At 41.1% G+C, this 17,278-nt stretch overlaps 1 protein-coding gene across 1 annotated transcript in view; it reads right to left on the bottom strand.

Moving 5' to 3' along the window:
- Positions 1 to 17,278, bottom strand: part of PAWR (pro-apoptotic WT1 regulator) — a gene marked incomplete at its 5' end in the record, with an annotated part of 132,192 nt that overhangs the window by 31,488 nt on the left and 83,426 nt on the right. The window contains one exon of the mRNA XM_006021120.2: positions 483 to 517. Coding sequence (XP_006021182.1) covers positions 483 to 517 — 35 coding nt within the window. The remainder of the gene's footprint in view (positions 1 to 482; positions 518 to 17,278) is intronic.

Genomic DNA, 17,278 nt, shown 5'->3' with positions numbered 1-17,278 from the left:
GGAAAGAAGGAAATGTCAAAACAGCACACAGAAAATAGCCTCTAAACCTGAGATAGGATCAAAGCACATAAATATTGGTAATGTACTGACACTAGCAGTAATAAGAAGGAAATCATCTTCATTGTGCTAAGCCTACAAGTTTGGCAGTTCACATACATGCACGTTCCATGTGCTTGAGGAGGGGGTAGCTCCTAATTTACTTAAGGCAAAAATCAGTATCAGGTTTGGTGGAAAATGCCAGAGAAAGAACAATTCTCCTAACAATCAGACAAATGTTACTTACGGTATCTTAGTTAGCTGCTTATGAAATGGCAAGAAAGAGAGGATTTAAGATTATTGCATCTGCTGCTCAGATCCTAGAACATCAGAATATACTACCCACAGGCAAGGAAAAAAGACCCACTGCCTGCAAATACTATATAAGCATAAATGAGTGTCATATGATTTTAGATAGATCTGTTTAAAAGTTTAAGGTCCTTTACCTTTTATATCGGCTTGAAACCATCCTAGAGGAGTCCTAAAAAAAAGAAAACAAAAACAAATGAACTAATCTTTGTCTGTTTAATAAAATACTAATACTCATAGCATATGACCAAGTTAATGATAAGCAAAATCACAATAAATTCACACTCCCAGAGCTCTCAAAAAACCAAAACAAACCAGATGCTTGTCCCACTAAGCCGTTTGAAAGGTTTTGGGCAATGGGGTCTACCACCAGGATACTTTGCCACTTCTTGTGAATCTTTCATATTAGCTTCTGTTTAATAAGTGATTTATACCCTTTCAGCAGCAAATGTTTCCATCACTATATGGAAGAGCTCTGCATTTAACAAGGATAGTATCACAATGATCATTGATGTGCAGACTGGATTTACACACATACATATTTTTTTCTAAGCCAACTGGTTGCTTTTTGACTTACTGCTGTGCACTAAACAGAAGTTCACTGAACTATCAACAATGCCACCTAGGTCATGTTTTCCTAACATATATATTCATTTATTTATTCATTTATTCAATTTACATGTTACCCTTCCCAACAAAGGCTTAAGAAAACAGAGTAACTTTAAAAGCAACAAGATAAAAAAAAAAAAAAACTTACAACAAAAGAATGAAAACAAAGAGAACTAGGGCATCCAGACAAAACAGAGACCCCCTAAACAACATCTATTCCTAGTTCAGGAGTGGTACCAGGATAGGGGCGAGGGGCACTTACCTCTGGGGCTATTTGCCTTGTTTGGCTTACTGCCTGCATAGCTGCTTGTTTCTGTGATATACATTGCCGGCACAGAGCAATGTGTCATAGAGCACAAGGCATTCTGGGAGTCATGGTTTTGTAGAGCAACAGTGAAGTTTGGAGACCTAACACCCATATTTTGCCACTGAATTCAAATTTATTTATTTTTCTTGCTCTCTGGACATGGCAAGCAAAAAACGGTGTGAAAGCCCCCCCCAAGCAACAGCAAAGTCCACCGCCAACCCCAAGAACTAGACTTCCCAGAACTTCCAGAGCCAGCCTTGTACTCTGCCTGGCTCTCTGCTCTGGGACAGCTGCCCAGGGCACATTTTTCCCTCCGGTTATGTGCTGCTGGCAAGCCACCCCCATCAGACGGAGGTGTGGCTACCACGTTCTGTACCTGTCACAGTTTCTGCCTGGACAGTTTTTAAGGGCAGCCCTATGTGGAGCAGATTACAGTAATCTAGCCTTGAAGTTATGAAGGCATAAATAATGATGGCCAGATCAGAGTCAGAAAGAAAGGGCTGCAGCTTTCTCACCAGATGGAGTTGGTGAAAGGCACTCCTAGCTATTACTGCCACCTGAAGAGCCAGGTGAAGCAGAGGATTGAGGAGCACCTCAAAGCTGCAGACCAGAGTGACAAGAGAAGACTAAACCCCAACACTGACACGCCCTCCCGCTGCCCCCCCCCAAATCCTCTCTCAGGTCAAGTGGTCTGCCCACCACCAGCATTTCTGTCTTGTTTGGAATCAATTTAAATTGGTTCACCTACATCCAGTTCCCAACTGCGGCCAGGCACTGGGAAAGGACTGAGACTGTAGGGTCAAGGCCAGAAAAGAGGGAGGGGTAGAGCTGGATATCACCACCTAACCTCACTCCGAACAGAAGGCATGGTGACAAGATGAGCCATATGGGACCCATGAGGAAATGTCCCATGGGAACATCAAGCACTCGCCATCACCCTCAGGGACCTCCTTGCTAGGAAAGAGACTTCAGGATAGCAGCATTGTCTTCAAGCAGTCCCAGGAGTCAAAATGTTACATTTACTTATCAGATCTTTCAATTAATCTAATTTTATGGGTTTTTTTAATCACTGCAGCAATCAGGTTAGATGCTTATGTTTTAGTAGCTTAAGACTTGCAACAAGCACACTGATTATACTAATGAATGGATCAATTGGGGCAAACAGCTTATAAAAATAAGTATACAGGCATTTTATGTTATAAACAAAGAAATCAAGTGAACTTGTAGGAGAAAAAATATTCAGAAATACAGCAAAAAAAATAACTCAGTCTTACCTGCCCCATAAAGAGATCTTTAAAAAAATTGCAGGCTCATTCCTTGAGCACTGTATTAACTGGCAGGAGAATTTTTTTTACATCTTTTAACAACTGTGTGTGAATTTAGAAAACTTCATAGGGACCTGTACCCTTTGTGGCTCAGTGCTCTTTGCTCTCACTTCCTTTTATCTAAGAAATTACATAAATGAAACTCATTCACCTTTTCCTAATTTTGAAAAATCATGTATTACTAATCTATTTTGCCACAGTGCAGAAGGATTTATAAAGGAAAAAAAGAAAACAGAGCAGCAATAGGTGCAGATGTTGCATTTAATCTGTTACAGTACCTGTAATGAAAACTAACGCATTAAGTAAAATAAGAAATAATAAAAGGAAAACCGCCTATGAATGAAAGTATATTTACATCAGTATCTAGATGCCATGTTCAAAATACCAAGTTTAAAGAATATGATGTGCAGAAACATTAAAATGCCATCAAATTTGTAAAAAAATATTACCTAAGTTAGTTAAGGTAATCCTACTAATATCTCATGGGAACTTCTGAAGCAAATGAAGATAAAATATTATTTTAGTCAAAAGCAAGGTAGCTTTGAAGAGAAAAATAAGGTTAAAAAGGCAGGAAACAATGTATGAAAGAAACAGTTAAGCATCTGAACAGGATGCCAAATGCAAATGAACTTTACTGCTAGATACAGTGAAGTGTGAAAAATGACACCTATCCATTTTATCAATGATAATTTAAAGATAAGAGTTCATCCACAAAACAGCAATATTAGTTTCTCCCCTTACAAGAAGCCAATGAAAGGCCTTCAAAACCGCACTATTAAGGGCATAAAGTCTTACTAAATGTATTATAAGCCAAAGTTTATATAAAAAAGCATGATCTTGTTATACTAAGTTTATGCCCCAGAGTAAGTGACAATTAAGTGCTAAAAGTGAGACTTCCATCTCAAATACTTGTAGTAGAAAGTACAAAGAAGAATTTTTCCAACTATTTGAGTTGGTCTAATAAAAGATATCAGATTTACCCAAAGAACCTTGTCTGCCTGTAGTAGAAAGTGACCTTTTTACTTTAAAAAATTATTTCCATTTTAGCAGCATGTGCTGAACAATCCCAATAGGAAGTAAAGTAACTGTCTTCAAAGTTGTTGAAAGTTGTTGGAAGAGCTGCATGCACCACAGTAGAAAAGTGGTGAGAAATGGCAGGAGAAAACTACAGAGGCCAGGTCTCCTTGGACCTAAGCTGGGCTCTTTTAGCCTGTGGCTTCAAAAAGTTGCCAGCAGCTATTATAAAGTGTTTTCTCCGCTTCCTTTTTCTTTTCAGTATCCCTACATTTAAATGAAGTTTTGACAGAATTTTTGTATCGGCACCCAAGCACTGCAGAATCCATGCATCTCGTCACAAAATTCAGCTCTATTTCTATACAAGGTAAGAGTATCTTGGCCAAGGCTATCCTTACCTAGCAAATACAGATTTCTCATGAACAATAAAAGCTACAAATGTAGTGCTCAATACAAGTACTTTTGAAGGTTTCTGTAGTTCAGTTTTCAATGTGAAAGATTAATGTAAATTAGGCTTCTGGCAGACATTACAAATAAAATGTGATTAACTTGTTAATTGTGCCATAAACAGTAACCCTGCCACATATTCAATGGCATGACAAAACAGGAAACCAGTCACAAAAACATTCCACAAATTGTTAGTTCCATCCTCAGGACCACACAGGAGTCTGGAACCAGCTGCAATGAGCTCCTAGGGCTGGGGCGGACAATCCCGCCTGGGACTGTGGAACCAGCTTTGATGTAGTTCTTGAGCTATGACTGACATTCAGCTGATTTTCAGTTTAAGGACTGTGGGCATCTGAAGCTGTCTCTGATACATTCCTAGGGCTGGAACCAACAAGCAGCTGATTGCTGGTCCTGGCCCTGGGACTGCTTGGGGTTAGCTGGGTGATAGGCACGCAGCATACAACACGCTGGTCCAGGGGATGCAACTGTTGGGATCAGGAATCGGATCCTATCACATCTTTCAATGAAAGTGTGCCAGGGGCCTTAGAACAATCACGCCAGATACCACAAGTTAGGACACACTATTAAAAGCAGGAAATACTCTGGATTCTTAGTAATTAAGATTTCTTGCACATTTTCCTTCCAAATACCTCTGCTTCCAAGAGTAGCAAGGCTGGGCATGAACTTTTATTTGGGCATAGCAGTTTTGGGATTTGGACCTACTGTCAATCAGAATTTTCATCTCAGTTACTGTTTTTCACAAACCTCATTCTAGAGCTGGGGACAGACTCTCTTCCAAGTCTAAAATGCATGAGCTTGGTGGCATTTAGCGTGTTTTAATCTGACACAGAACTTAAACAAAACTGTTGTTTTTCTATAGGAACAGCTATGTAAACAGTGTAAAATTGTAGTGACAGATCTCAACTACATGGTCATGAGTGACTACATCAGTCTACCTGTGTTTTGTCTCCTCCAGGACTGCTTCTTTTAAAAAGCCAAATATGTTGTACACCCTCGTTTTCCATTAAACCATAGTTAGAAAACTCCAAGAATTTAAACAGAACTTACTGGAAAATAGTATTCAAAGCAGCCAATGATTTAAAATGGAAAAAGGTTTCATTTCAACTGTTCCAACACTGGCAATAATCTGTTAATTTACATGATTCCCTACATGCCCTATTATGAGACGCTTGAAAAAATTAACACCTATCTTCCTGCTTATTCATGCAGTCCCTTGTTTCTTGGTAATGTAAATTAATGGAGCCACAGTTTGAACTTGTAGGAACATGGACACTTCAGGTACTAGTATGTGTTAACAGCATGGTTTTACATAAGCAATCTGCTCTAACTGCAGTTAAAATCAACTATTTTTTTAACTGCAGAAAAATGTTTAAAGAACATGTTAATGAATAAGCATAAGAATCACTATACCAGTGACTCTCAGTCTTTTTAGACTCAAGGCATCCGTTGTCAGACTTGAGGCACTCCTCCATAGCCTTCTGTGAACTGAGCGGAACTCCTTTAAAAACTAATTTATTTATTACAGTGCCTACTTGCAGGGTGGTAGGGGAGCAGCCGGGCAGGAAGAACATGACCCTCATATGCTTACCTCCTTACACCTGAAGCCTGAGCCTATCCTTATCTGCTTATTTCCTTACATTTCCTGTGGCACTCTTCAAAAGCACTCATTGCACCCCAGGATGCCCCAGCACCCTGGTTAAGAATCATTGAACCAGATTAAAGAAAGTTATCATACATAATTATGATGTTAGGTAATAGATTTTAACTAATAGGTTTTTGAAAACTAGTGTAGACTTTATTTACCATCTTTATTTACCAAGCTCTGGTAGCTAGACAACTCCCGTAGATATAACAAATTACTCATTTTTTTTGTAATCTATGCATGGCTCAAGGGCAGAGGCTAGATGACCCACTAACTGGGAAGAAAATTAATCAAAGTTATTTAGAAAGGAAGAAAGCAAACAGCTTTACTTACTTAGGCTAACAATAACATTTATTCTTAAAAGATGTTGCAAGTTGCAACAAAATGAAGCTTGAGACAGAAGCAATTTCAAAAGCATCCTGTTCAAGTAAGTTATACATGTGAAAGTGTTTGATTTAAAACCTGGATTAAGAATGGAGGTTATAGTTATCAGTAAAAGTAATACATTTTCCTGATATAAAATAAACTAGTGTTGCAGATGGCTTTTTTACATTTATCTCTTTCTCTGTTACCAGCAATTGTACCTCCCCTTTTTTTCCAGTCAGTCTTTCCCAGGTACTCATACTCTTCCAGTCATCCTTTCTACAGAGATTTTTTTAAGGCTCTTAGATGAATTTATCTTTATTGTTTTTGAAATTGGCTGAACTACTTTATTGAGTTATTCATTTATTCATTAAAATGTACTAAAAAAATTAAAACTCACAGCCAGGCGCCACACTAAAAGTATATAAACCAGCAGTTTAAAACGCTATTTTTGTTCATGCTTAATAAAGGAATGAGGTAAAAACAATGGCAGTTTTATATAAGACATTGATAGAGGTGGTGTTGTAGATGAAGGACTTGCAGCCTGAAAGTATTTTATAGCTTGCTGTAATTGCCTGTATTTACTTCCCTTTCCTTTTTTAAACTTTTTCAGGAAAGAATAGAATGCTAACCTTAAAAACAAAATATCAACAGTATAACTCTAAAATGTATTTTTCTTGATAGCCATTCTCTCTCTCTGGCTGTAGGTATTATAAATGTTTTTTAAGAACTTTTACCAAATAATTTGGGAAATATGTGAAGCCACTTCTTTGCATGCATGAAATGTATCTTATAATAGAATTGCATGTATTTGTATCTCCCTGATGTTCATTGGATTAATAAATCAAGTCAAAGATCCTCCTGAGCCTAACAGCTTTTGGGCTCACGCAGTTAAGATACACCAGTTTCTGTAGCTAACAACACAAAGAGCAATTTGGCTAGTTTCCTATCCAGCTGCCTTTGACTCCACTGCCTGAATGACTAGCTGGATCATCTGGGGGTCAACTTTGAGATGAGTCCAGGGCAAGACTTGAAGTCATGGCTCCAGAGCAGTAGAGAGATGCTTTTAAAAAACCATTTAAAACTGGACAGTGGAGATGCACAGTATCTGGCATCACAGTTCTGTTTAACTTGGGGGCCAGCAACTTTTTTGGGTAGAGTGCCAATAACACCTGCAACCTCAACCTGTAAGATGTTGGTGTGCCAAGGTGGGCAGTGGCGAAGCTGCAAAGGGCCTAATCATGTTGTGGCAGTGCAGCCTGGGCCCTTCCTTGCTGTCTACCCCAAGGTACATGTGTCCACCATGGAGCCCAGGCTGCTTGCAGCAGGGAGGCTGCAAGCAGCTGCACTGGGGTCTGTGGAGCCCTGGCTCAATTCATTGTTGGCAGCAGGTATATGCATGCTTTGAGGCAGATGGCAGGAAAGAGCCTGGGGCTACACTGCTACAACAAGGACCAGGTCCCTCGTGGCTCCCCTGCCGTCTGTCCCCATGCACACATGCTGAGCAAAAAGCCGTCACATACCATGCTCTGGCACATGTGCCAGCGGTTACCTACCCCTGTTTTAATTGCCATGTGCACCATGACATAGCATTACAAAGTCTGCAGGGCAATTTTAAAATACTTATCAGAATACTCATTTAAAAAGTTTTTGGTTTTAGCTTTTTGTGGGGGTAGGGGAAGGGCCATTTGTTTTGTATTAGCTGGTAACAGCTTTATAGTGATAGTGTTTAATTTTACTAAAACACCACTGCAGGACACGACCATAGTTACACAGCAGGCTGGTTAGTTAGTACTCTGTTGGTTGCTTTTCCAGGTCTGAAAGACTTGAAATTTGCAGAAAAAAATGTACTTTCTTAGCAGTGCCAAATTTTCAAAAACCCTTGTTTCTGTGCATATTATGAAAGGATGTAATTGCATTCCTGACAAACTGATCTGGACTCACTAAAGACAAAGCTGTTAGAAAACTTGGATGCTAGTTTCCATTACATGTTCCTAGACAGTAACTATCAACTATATTAATTTTTAAACATTTTGAAAGTTTCTGTTCTGGGAGGATAGTCAAGTGTATATATTATGCTGCAATATTAAGATCATGTCTAAAACAGCAGGACATCTACCACAACTGTTCCAGTGAATGGCCTGGTAATCTGAGTTCCTCTGCCTAGAAACCAAGTTTCTATGGTCCACTGTGACAAGTTTGCCACCTACTTTACAGACAACAACTTGGATCCAGAATGGCTTGGGGATCACCACTTTTGCTGCAGAGTCAGTTTGAAACTAAGGAAGCTTGGTACTCAGTTTATATGGATAGGTTTCAATTCCTGTCACCCAGCACTAAAGAGGTTTTGCTTAGGGGTGTACAGATAAGCAGTTGGCAGCTGGATCAGTGCCTGCCCTGACTTGAGACTGGGACCATTGCTGGCAGGGGTAGTCAGTACCTCCCTCCAGGAGGACAGGGTGCCAAACGATTCTTAAATCTGTATTTGTTCTGCCCCTCCTCAAGAACCTGATGGTGACCCCCAGCCCTGTATCACCCTGTTTTCAAACTCCCCTTTCTCTAAAAAGTCATTGAACCTGACAGCTCAAGGCTCATCTGGATACAATCAGATTCTTGGATCCTTGTCAGTTTGGCTTTTGCCATGGCTGTACCATGGAGACTGTGTTTGTGGCCTTGGTCAGCAGTCTTTACTTGGAGACTGACAGACGAAACTGCTTTACTGATCTTTTCAGTGGCCTTTGATGCAGTCTGACATGTGGTACTGATAAAGCATTTACATGACCTGGTGGGTACTTGCAAGGTTGCGCTAAACTGGTTCTGCTTTTTCCTGAGAGTGGAAATGGGCAAGTCCTCACTTTCCCCTTGAGGTCTTCCTAGTGAGGTCACCCAGGGCTTCATTTTATGGCCCTTCCCGTTCAATGTATACACAAACATAAAATCATAGAAAATTAGGGTTGGAAGAGATCTCAGGAGGTCATCTAGTCCAACCTCTTGCTCAAAGCAGGTTCATCCCCAACTAGATCATTTCAGCCAGGGCTTTGTTGAGCTGGGCCTTAAAAGCCTCCAAGGACGGAGATTCCACCACCTCTCTGGGTAACCTGTTCCAGTGCTTCACCATGCTCCTAGTGAGAAAGTTTTTCCTAATATCCAACCTGAGTTAGATCATGTAGGCTTTTGATGCAAGGTAGCAATACTGCTGATCACACCCATCTCTGACTTTGCCATCGGATCCTGCCCCTGCAATCTTGGTCCTTTCCCAGTGCCTGACTGCATTTGGGGATTAGACGTTGGTGAAGCTGAATTCACACAACACAGAGGTGATAGTTGGCAAACTGTTTCACCTGGAGGGATTGGGACAGCTCTCAGTGATGGGATCAATCTCCCCTTGTCACTCCGGTTTGTAATTCTGGCGTGCTCCTGGAGCCTCTGTTTCACATGTGGCTATGGTAGCCTTTCACTAGTTCCATTTGGGGAGAAGGTTGAGATCCTTTCTTTTAGGCTCATATCTGGCTGTGGTCATCCATGCCCTTGTAACCTTGAAGCTAACCTAGTACAATGAGCTGTATGTGGGGCTGCCTTTAACCATCTGAAAGTAGCAGCTGGTGCAGAATGGGGAGGCACACCTTCTGAAGGGAGTGTGTTGCTAGAAGCACATAGCTCTAGCACTGCAGGCTGCACTAGCTTCCAGTAGCAATTCAATGTGCTGGTTCTGACCTAAACAGGCCAAAACTGTGGGGGACCAATATACCTAAGGGATTGTCTTCTCCTTCATGTCCCATCATGATCCCCAAGATGAACTGAGAGCAACCTCCAGCAAATACCACCAATGTGTCAAATTTGCTTGGCAAAAACACAGGGGAGGTAATTCTTGGCTACTGCTCCCAAGTTCTGGAATTCCCTCTCACTTGAGGCTTGCCAGAGCCCAATATGGACATTTTCTGGTAATGCATTCTTGTTTGGACAGGCATTTAACAAGCCAGGCCCAACTGGGATATTATTTGAGAGATATTATAAATCTTATGTCAATATTCTATTTGCTTTTATATAAGTTATTTAGTTCCCTTACTGTAATCTACCCTGAACCTTTGTTGAGAAGGGCAGTAGATAAATTAATCCATTCTCTCTTAAGACCCCTGCCTTAGTGGTGGATCAGGTACCAATTCCTAAATCAACACTAAAGGGTGGGGGGGACGGGGGACACAACACTATCAGGCATGCCAGAATTTTGAGTTGAGTTTGTTTCCATTTTGGACCTATATAATTATTTATTTCATGAAATATAATGTTGGATGGGATGTGTTCAAAAGCTTTTCTGGGACATATGACACAGTGGTTGGCTGCAGTTAATCTTTTACTGCCTTGCTTCACCAATACTAAATTTTAATAATGTATAAATAGTTACAGTACTTATAAAATGTCATAGTGATCTTGTGAAAGGATGGCTGGAGCTGAAGACTGAAACCTTCTATTTGTGGAATGGGTACAAATCTAGACAATAGCAATATATCTCCCTTATGACCAGAAAAAAAGTAAGTATGGAAACGAGAGGATAATATCCTCCTACACACCCTTCTTTCCTGTGCATGAGACACTTCTGGCAAGGGTACCATTCAGTGCCACTGCTGGGATTTTCTCATTTTGTGAACATGGGGCCTTTGAAGTAATTATTTTTAAAGAAACTAGTGCAGAGCCATCTCTTCAGTCAACTGACCTGGGTTAAACTTTGATCGGTGGATTAGAGGTGAAAATTGCTAAATCCCTATTCAGATCCCCAAGGCAATCACTCCCCCATAGACAAATGTTAAAATAAGCCAGAATCTAAATAACATTCAAGAGTGGTATCCTGTGAAACTGTCAAATTCAGTTTAACTCAGACTAATAAAAGTGATGTGTGAAGACCAAAGGAAGGAGAATGACGAAGTGTGATTATGAAGTTATATATGAATGTTGAGAGTTTGTGGTGACTTCAGATCTTGAATTTTTTTTTTAGATCACCTTTTTGGAGAAAAATGTTTTCTTTGTTTTTAAATATTAAACATAAATAACTACATTATTTGCACTGCACAATAATAAATGCAATACTTTAAGGTAAAATAAGTTAATGTGTAGGACACAAAATAATGCCACAAGTGGTTTGCTGGGATGTTGTGGTTAGGGGTCTTTTGCTCTATAGGTTATTTTAATACCCTATTGCCTTTTATCAGTTATTTTACTTCTCCTGTTTTGTTTTCTTGTTTGCCCCTTTTATAAGCTACTTTTGCTCCTCTGTAAGCCATCCTGAGGTCTTTGCAGGGAAGAGCAGCATGTAAATCAAATAAATAGATTTTTTTTTTTTAGTAGGACTGTGGGATGACTGCATTGCTCATGAGTGGGGAAATCATGGAATCACAAACAATTACTAATTCACTCTTCATGTGATACTGTATTGTTGTCATCTTATTGGAACAGCTTCTCACATCATCTCATCTTACAGAAACAAATGTTCTCTCAATATGAGTTCACTGGCACAGGCGATAGGAGAAGGTGATGGTGTATGTTAAAAATATTTTCTCAAACTTTAAAAATAGTGTTTGCCAGAATTGTATAAGTTGTGGAAATTGTATAGGAAATACTGTCTGAGATGTCAGTGGTATTTTCAGTCCTGGATCAATGATTTAAACTGGTTTTACCACTCCTGAAGACTAGAAATTGGGAATTTCTGGTTCTAAAAGAGCTCAGAAATGGAACTTGACAATTCTAGCACAGGACATCCACCACTGCCAGTATGCCACTGAAGCTTCACAGCTCCATGGGCTGTATGTTAATGACCACTGCTTAAGAAAACCGTAATGAAACGGGAACAGTGAGGGGGGAACAGCAGAAATATAAAAGGAGGAATATAACACTGCTCTCCCAACACCTTTGACACCTCTACTTTCTTAGGGTGCTTACTTTAAGCCACACACATTTATAAGGACTGGGAGCTGTGCTGGGGACCCAGTATAAGTAACTCAAGGTGGGGGGAAAGGCCTAATGTGTCCATGAGGAGCAGGTTTGGAATAGGGATGTGCAAAATGGGCCCTATTTGATTTGGATTTGGCACAAATTGGGGACATTGGTTTGATTTGTTGATTCAGATCACTGTCCCCTATTCGATTCGGCCAAATCTGAATCTGAACATTCGATGCTGATTCGGGAAAACAAAAAAACAAAAAACGGTGTTTCCGCCATAGACACAGCTTTAAATGTTTTTTCTACATACCTGGAGGTACCAGGCAAAGCTCAGGAACGCTGCGATGTTGGGGCGGATGGAGCATCCCACAGGAGCATGGGCCCCCCCCATGCTCAATGGCAAACCCGGAAGTGAACCCCCCCCAACCCCCATGGCTCAGCAATTGGGACCCCAGGTGCCCCCCCAGACCCAGGAGGCACCAGTGCCGAGCTGGGGGTGGGTCCCTGCGTACTCCCTGGCGGATCTGGAAGTGGGCTGAAAGTGCTTCTGGTCCACTTCCAAGCCTGCTGCCGAGCATGCTGGGGAGCCCCCCCCACGCTCCTGTAGGATGCTCCATCTGCCCCAGCATCGCAGCATTCACGAGCCGCCTGGTACCTTGAGGTATGTAGAAAAAACATTTAAAGCTGTGTCTATGTCCGAATTGCTGAATCGATTTGGAGGGTTCCAATTCGATTTGGAGAGACTAAAAGGTCCTCTGATTCAATTCAGCTTTGGAGATATGACCACTGAATTGGGCCAAATCTCCACTGAATCGATTCAGGGACTAAAGCTTCACACAGCCCTACTTTGGGGGGCGGGGGGGAGGGGCGGGACGGGACAATGACGACAACGGGCTAGCTGGTCTGCAGGGCGATGGTAGCTGTTGGTCCAGGGAGCTAAAAACAGCCCAGGAGGGAGAGGGGGAGCCCCAAGGCTGGGGTGAGCATCTGGGCTTTCTCATCCCCAGGGCTACACTCTGAACATGTGCAGACATTCTCTGGATCAGACTAACTCATTCCTGATTTGAAAATAGTTCACATACTCAGGTGATCTTGCTTAGATTGGGCCCGCCACTGTATTGGCCTGATTTAAACTCTCCAAACGTCTGCAGAGATGGGCATTCAGATCAACCTAACCACAGGCAGGTCAATCTAAATGTAACTACGCGTACCCACAGAAGTTATAGTCATAAGGTGTCATGGGAATTTACTAGTTTAAAAGTTAAAGAAATAACTAACTTTTAACTTTAACTAGCTAAGAAAAAGGTTTACTTTAACTTGTTTTAAAGTACAAGTTAAAAGTTTTTTAAAAAATTGAAATCTGGCTTTCCCAGAGTTTTTTCTGACACAGCCACCATCTAGGACTTGCATGGAATGATATTTCTTTATTGAAACTCTAGGACTTCTTGTTTGAGAGACAGAGTAGTGTGCCTTCCTATGAGATATAGTCTCTTAGGAATGACAAGTCCCAGAGTTTCTTAGTTCATGCTGGCATTTTCTGTGCATTTGCAGAAGTCAACAGGGCAGCCAGTTGGCTGCAGGAGAGGGAACAAGTACAAGCAAGCAGAGACATTGATCCCAGTAGGAGTGGGAGCAAGTAGTGAGGATGAAGCAGATGATGACTTCTTTAATTTTAATGAAGATCAGAACCAGCAACCCACGGCCCAAGAAGTTGAACATTACTTCTCATCTGTGAGAAACTTATCTAAGATGTCACCTACTATGAAAAAACTATTCATCCATTATAACACAAGCATTGCCTCATCTGCCCATGTAAATCAACTGTTCAGTAGTGGGGACTTAGTTTTGCAAGACAAAAGAAGAAAATTGTCAGATGTAAATTTTGAAATGCAGCTTTTGCTGAAGTTCGAGAAGTATGTTTAAACCATTTCTGCTATGCAACTGAACATTCTTTTTCTCATTTAAACTGATTTTCTCATTTCAGTCTAATTTTGATTTTCAGACACTTTCATTATTTCTAATTCGGATGCATTTCATACCCTTTTGTTACCTTTTGAACAATAAAAATTGTAACAACAGAGGTTTTCTGTGGAAATAGCTTTCATTTGTCACCTGGCTATGAATATCTCCTTTCTGTTATTATGGTATTCCTAGATGCCCTGTGCATCTACCAGTTAGTTGTAGTTCTTTGCTGCTTTATGAACAGGCTCTAAAATAAACTGTCTTATATTTAATCAACTCAGCTATAACAAAGTATATTACATTTTTTTCAATGATGACTGATGTTTTCATGTAATTTCAAGTTGTTGTTACAAAGCTACAAAAAGTTCAAAATCAGTATAAGTAGGGAACAGTGTGAGGACACCCTACTGAAAAAAAATCAGGTTCCCTGATTAAAATGAGAGTTCAAACAGCCATAAATTTTAATAAGCAGCAGAGATGCTGCTCTTAGGAAGATGGTCAAACCATAAGACAACTAGGACAGGGGCTTAGAGCACACACAGAGATGCTGAACAGCAAGATGTTCTAGGAAGAACTGGCTGATGGTTGTTGGCCAACTGCTGCCCAGAGAACAGACAATCTTGGGTAGATATATGGAGCCAGTAAAGAAGCCAGATACCTGGCTTATCCTTTTCATAGGACATCCGGTGTACCCAGCAGTGAAGAGACTTTTTGGGACTCCTCTTAAAATCTTAAGATATTTGCTAATTTGTATAATGGTATGAGTAAGTTTGGAAGTGCTAGGTGGTCATCAAGCTGGCTATCTTTTACATTTGCTTTTTTGGCCAACACCATTCAAAAGCAGCTAGTCTTTCTGCCTCCCTTAGAGGCTGATAACACAAAAAATAAAAAATATGGGAGTTGTCTTAAGAGAATGGAGCTAATCATAGGACTGGGATGCCAGCTACTTGTGAACAAGGAGTGTCCAGGTGGCAAAACCAACCAATCAGTGGGGTGGCACGTAAAGAAGGAATAGAAAAAGGCGACTGTCTGGCAACAGAGAAGCAGGGAAATGTGTAATTAGTTTTTTTTTCAAAAGTCACCATTTTATGGCCTCAAGTATATAAACTTTTCATGAAAGTAACTGCCACTGTGATGTTATATTATGTCAATGGGAAGGGCAATCCTGATCAAATTATGGACCCTATAACAACACTCTGCCCTCTATACAAATTTGACAGTAACATTGCAGGGATGCATTCTCTTTCCTCAAGAGCACTCGACTGGCTAACTAACCTTAAACTGGACTTTTAATTGTTGCTCTAAGTCAACCATATGGAAAACAGAGAGGATGAGAAGGGCAATAATAAGATGTAATAGAATAAAAAAAGTTTGATTGCTGCTTCTGTACATCTATTCCTGTCACAAGCCAATATAGCTTGCCAGTATTTTCTGCCAGATTGAATAAAAAATATTCCTTTTCTACTAGAAGTTCATGAAAACATTTGGCAGTCTACCAAGTGCCAACCTGCTTGTGTCTAGCACTTTTGCCTATGTACTGCCATGGCCCTCATCTCTACTATACGGTCCACACAAGTTCATCTCATAAACTTGCATGAAAAGTCTTCAAAAGCTTCCTGATAGAATAAACAAGTTTTACTAATATCTTTGTTAGACAGACTTGCTTTCTTAGATAATCGGACCCAGTGAAGAATGATGGATATCATGAATTCCTCTCTGAGAAATTGTAAGTTCTCAGGAAAATACAACATGATTTATGGTGGTTCAGGCCTTGTTCAAAAACCCCAGAGCTGAAAAACTATGATCTTTCTAGCCACTACAAGCAACTAAGAAAGGCAGCCTAATGATGCTTGAACACACTGATTTTTAGGGATCCTTCCAAGCCAGGCTTCACATCTGGTTCCGGCATGAAAGCAGCATCAACTTTCATGCCCTCTCTAGTTTAGGGATGCACACATATGGAAAATATTCATGCTAATATCATTAAACCTACCAGCTGCCATTGATGTCACTTTTCCTAAAGGATACAGGGGGAGTAGCTTTGAACCTCTTTCAAAAATGCTGGGCAACAAGATCTCTTTTCCTTTGCAATGGACTTCAGTTACGTACACAGCATCACAACACTTTATCCAACCACAGCCCTTATTCAATGCATATAGGAAAACATGAGGGAAGATTCAAGGAGGTATTAACCACAAAGAGCATCCTTTTCCGAAGACAGTATTTTGGTCACCTATTCCTTTTGGAGAAAAGGAGCAAAGGCAAAGGCAAAGGCAAAGGCAAAGGCAAAGGCAAAGGCAAAGGCAAAGGCAAAGGCGGTTGGTAGAAGAAAACACACCAAGCAACTGACAAATATCATAAGCTCTTTCAAATGAGGGCCTCTGCCAACCAATCAGAAATTTAGTTATTATGCTTCCTCTCTTTGTAGAACTACAAAAGCTCCACACACCACAAAGGCTAAAGCAAAAAGCAAGACCAAAACACTTCATGCAATTAATGATTCATAGATGTTAGGGTTGGAAGGGACCTCAATAGATCATCGAGTCCGACCCCCTGCATAGGCAGGAGAGTGCTGGGTTTAGATGACCCGGAAAGAGGGCTGGGGTCAGATGACCCCAGCTAGATGCTTATCTAACCTCCTCTTGAAGACCCCCAGGGTAGGGGAGAGCACCACCTCCCTTGGGAGCCCATTCCAGACCTTGGCCACTCTAACTGTGAAGAAGTTCTTCCTAATGTCTAGTCTAAATCTGCTCTCTGCTAGCTTATGGCCATTATTTCTTGTAAAACCCAGGGGCGCCTTGGTGAGTAAAGCTTCACCGATTCCATTCTGTGCCCCCGTGATGAACTTATAGGCAGCCGCAAGGTCGCCTCTCGACCTTCTCTTGCGGAGGCTGAAGAGGTCCAGGTGCCCTAGTTGCTCCTCATAGGGCTTGGCCCGCAAGCCCTTAACCATACGTGTGGCCCTTCTCTGGACCCTCTCCAGGTTATCCACATCCCTCTTGAAGCACGGCGCCCAAAATTGCACGCAATATTCCAACTGCGGTCTGACCAGCGCCCGATAGAGGGGAAGTATCACCTCCTTGGTTCTGTTCGTCATGCATCTGCTGATGCACGATAAAGTGCCATTAGCTTTTCTGATGGCTTCGTCACACTGCCGACTCATGTTCATCTTGGAGTCCACTAGGACTCCAAGATCCCTTTCCACCAAGCAGGTCATTTCCTAGGCAGTAGGTATGCTGGACATTTTTCCTCCCTAGGTGCAGCACTTTGCATTTCTCCTTGTTGAATTGCATTCTGTTGTTTTCTGCCCAT

This window comes from Alligator sinensis, unplaced genomic scaffold (assembly GCF_000455745.1).
Source record: "Alligator sinensis unplaced genomic scaffold, ASM45574v1 scaffold465_1, whole genome shotgun sequence".
NCBI classification, from domain to species: Eukaryota; Metazoa; Chordata; order Crocodylia; family Alligatoridae; genus Alligator; species Alligator sinensis.
This window is presented reverse-complemented; position numbering and strand designations above follow the sequence as displayed.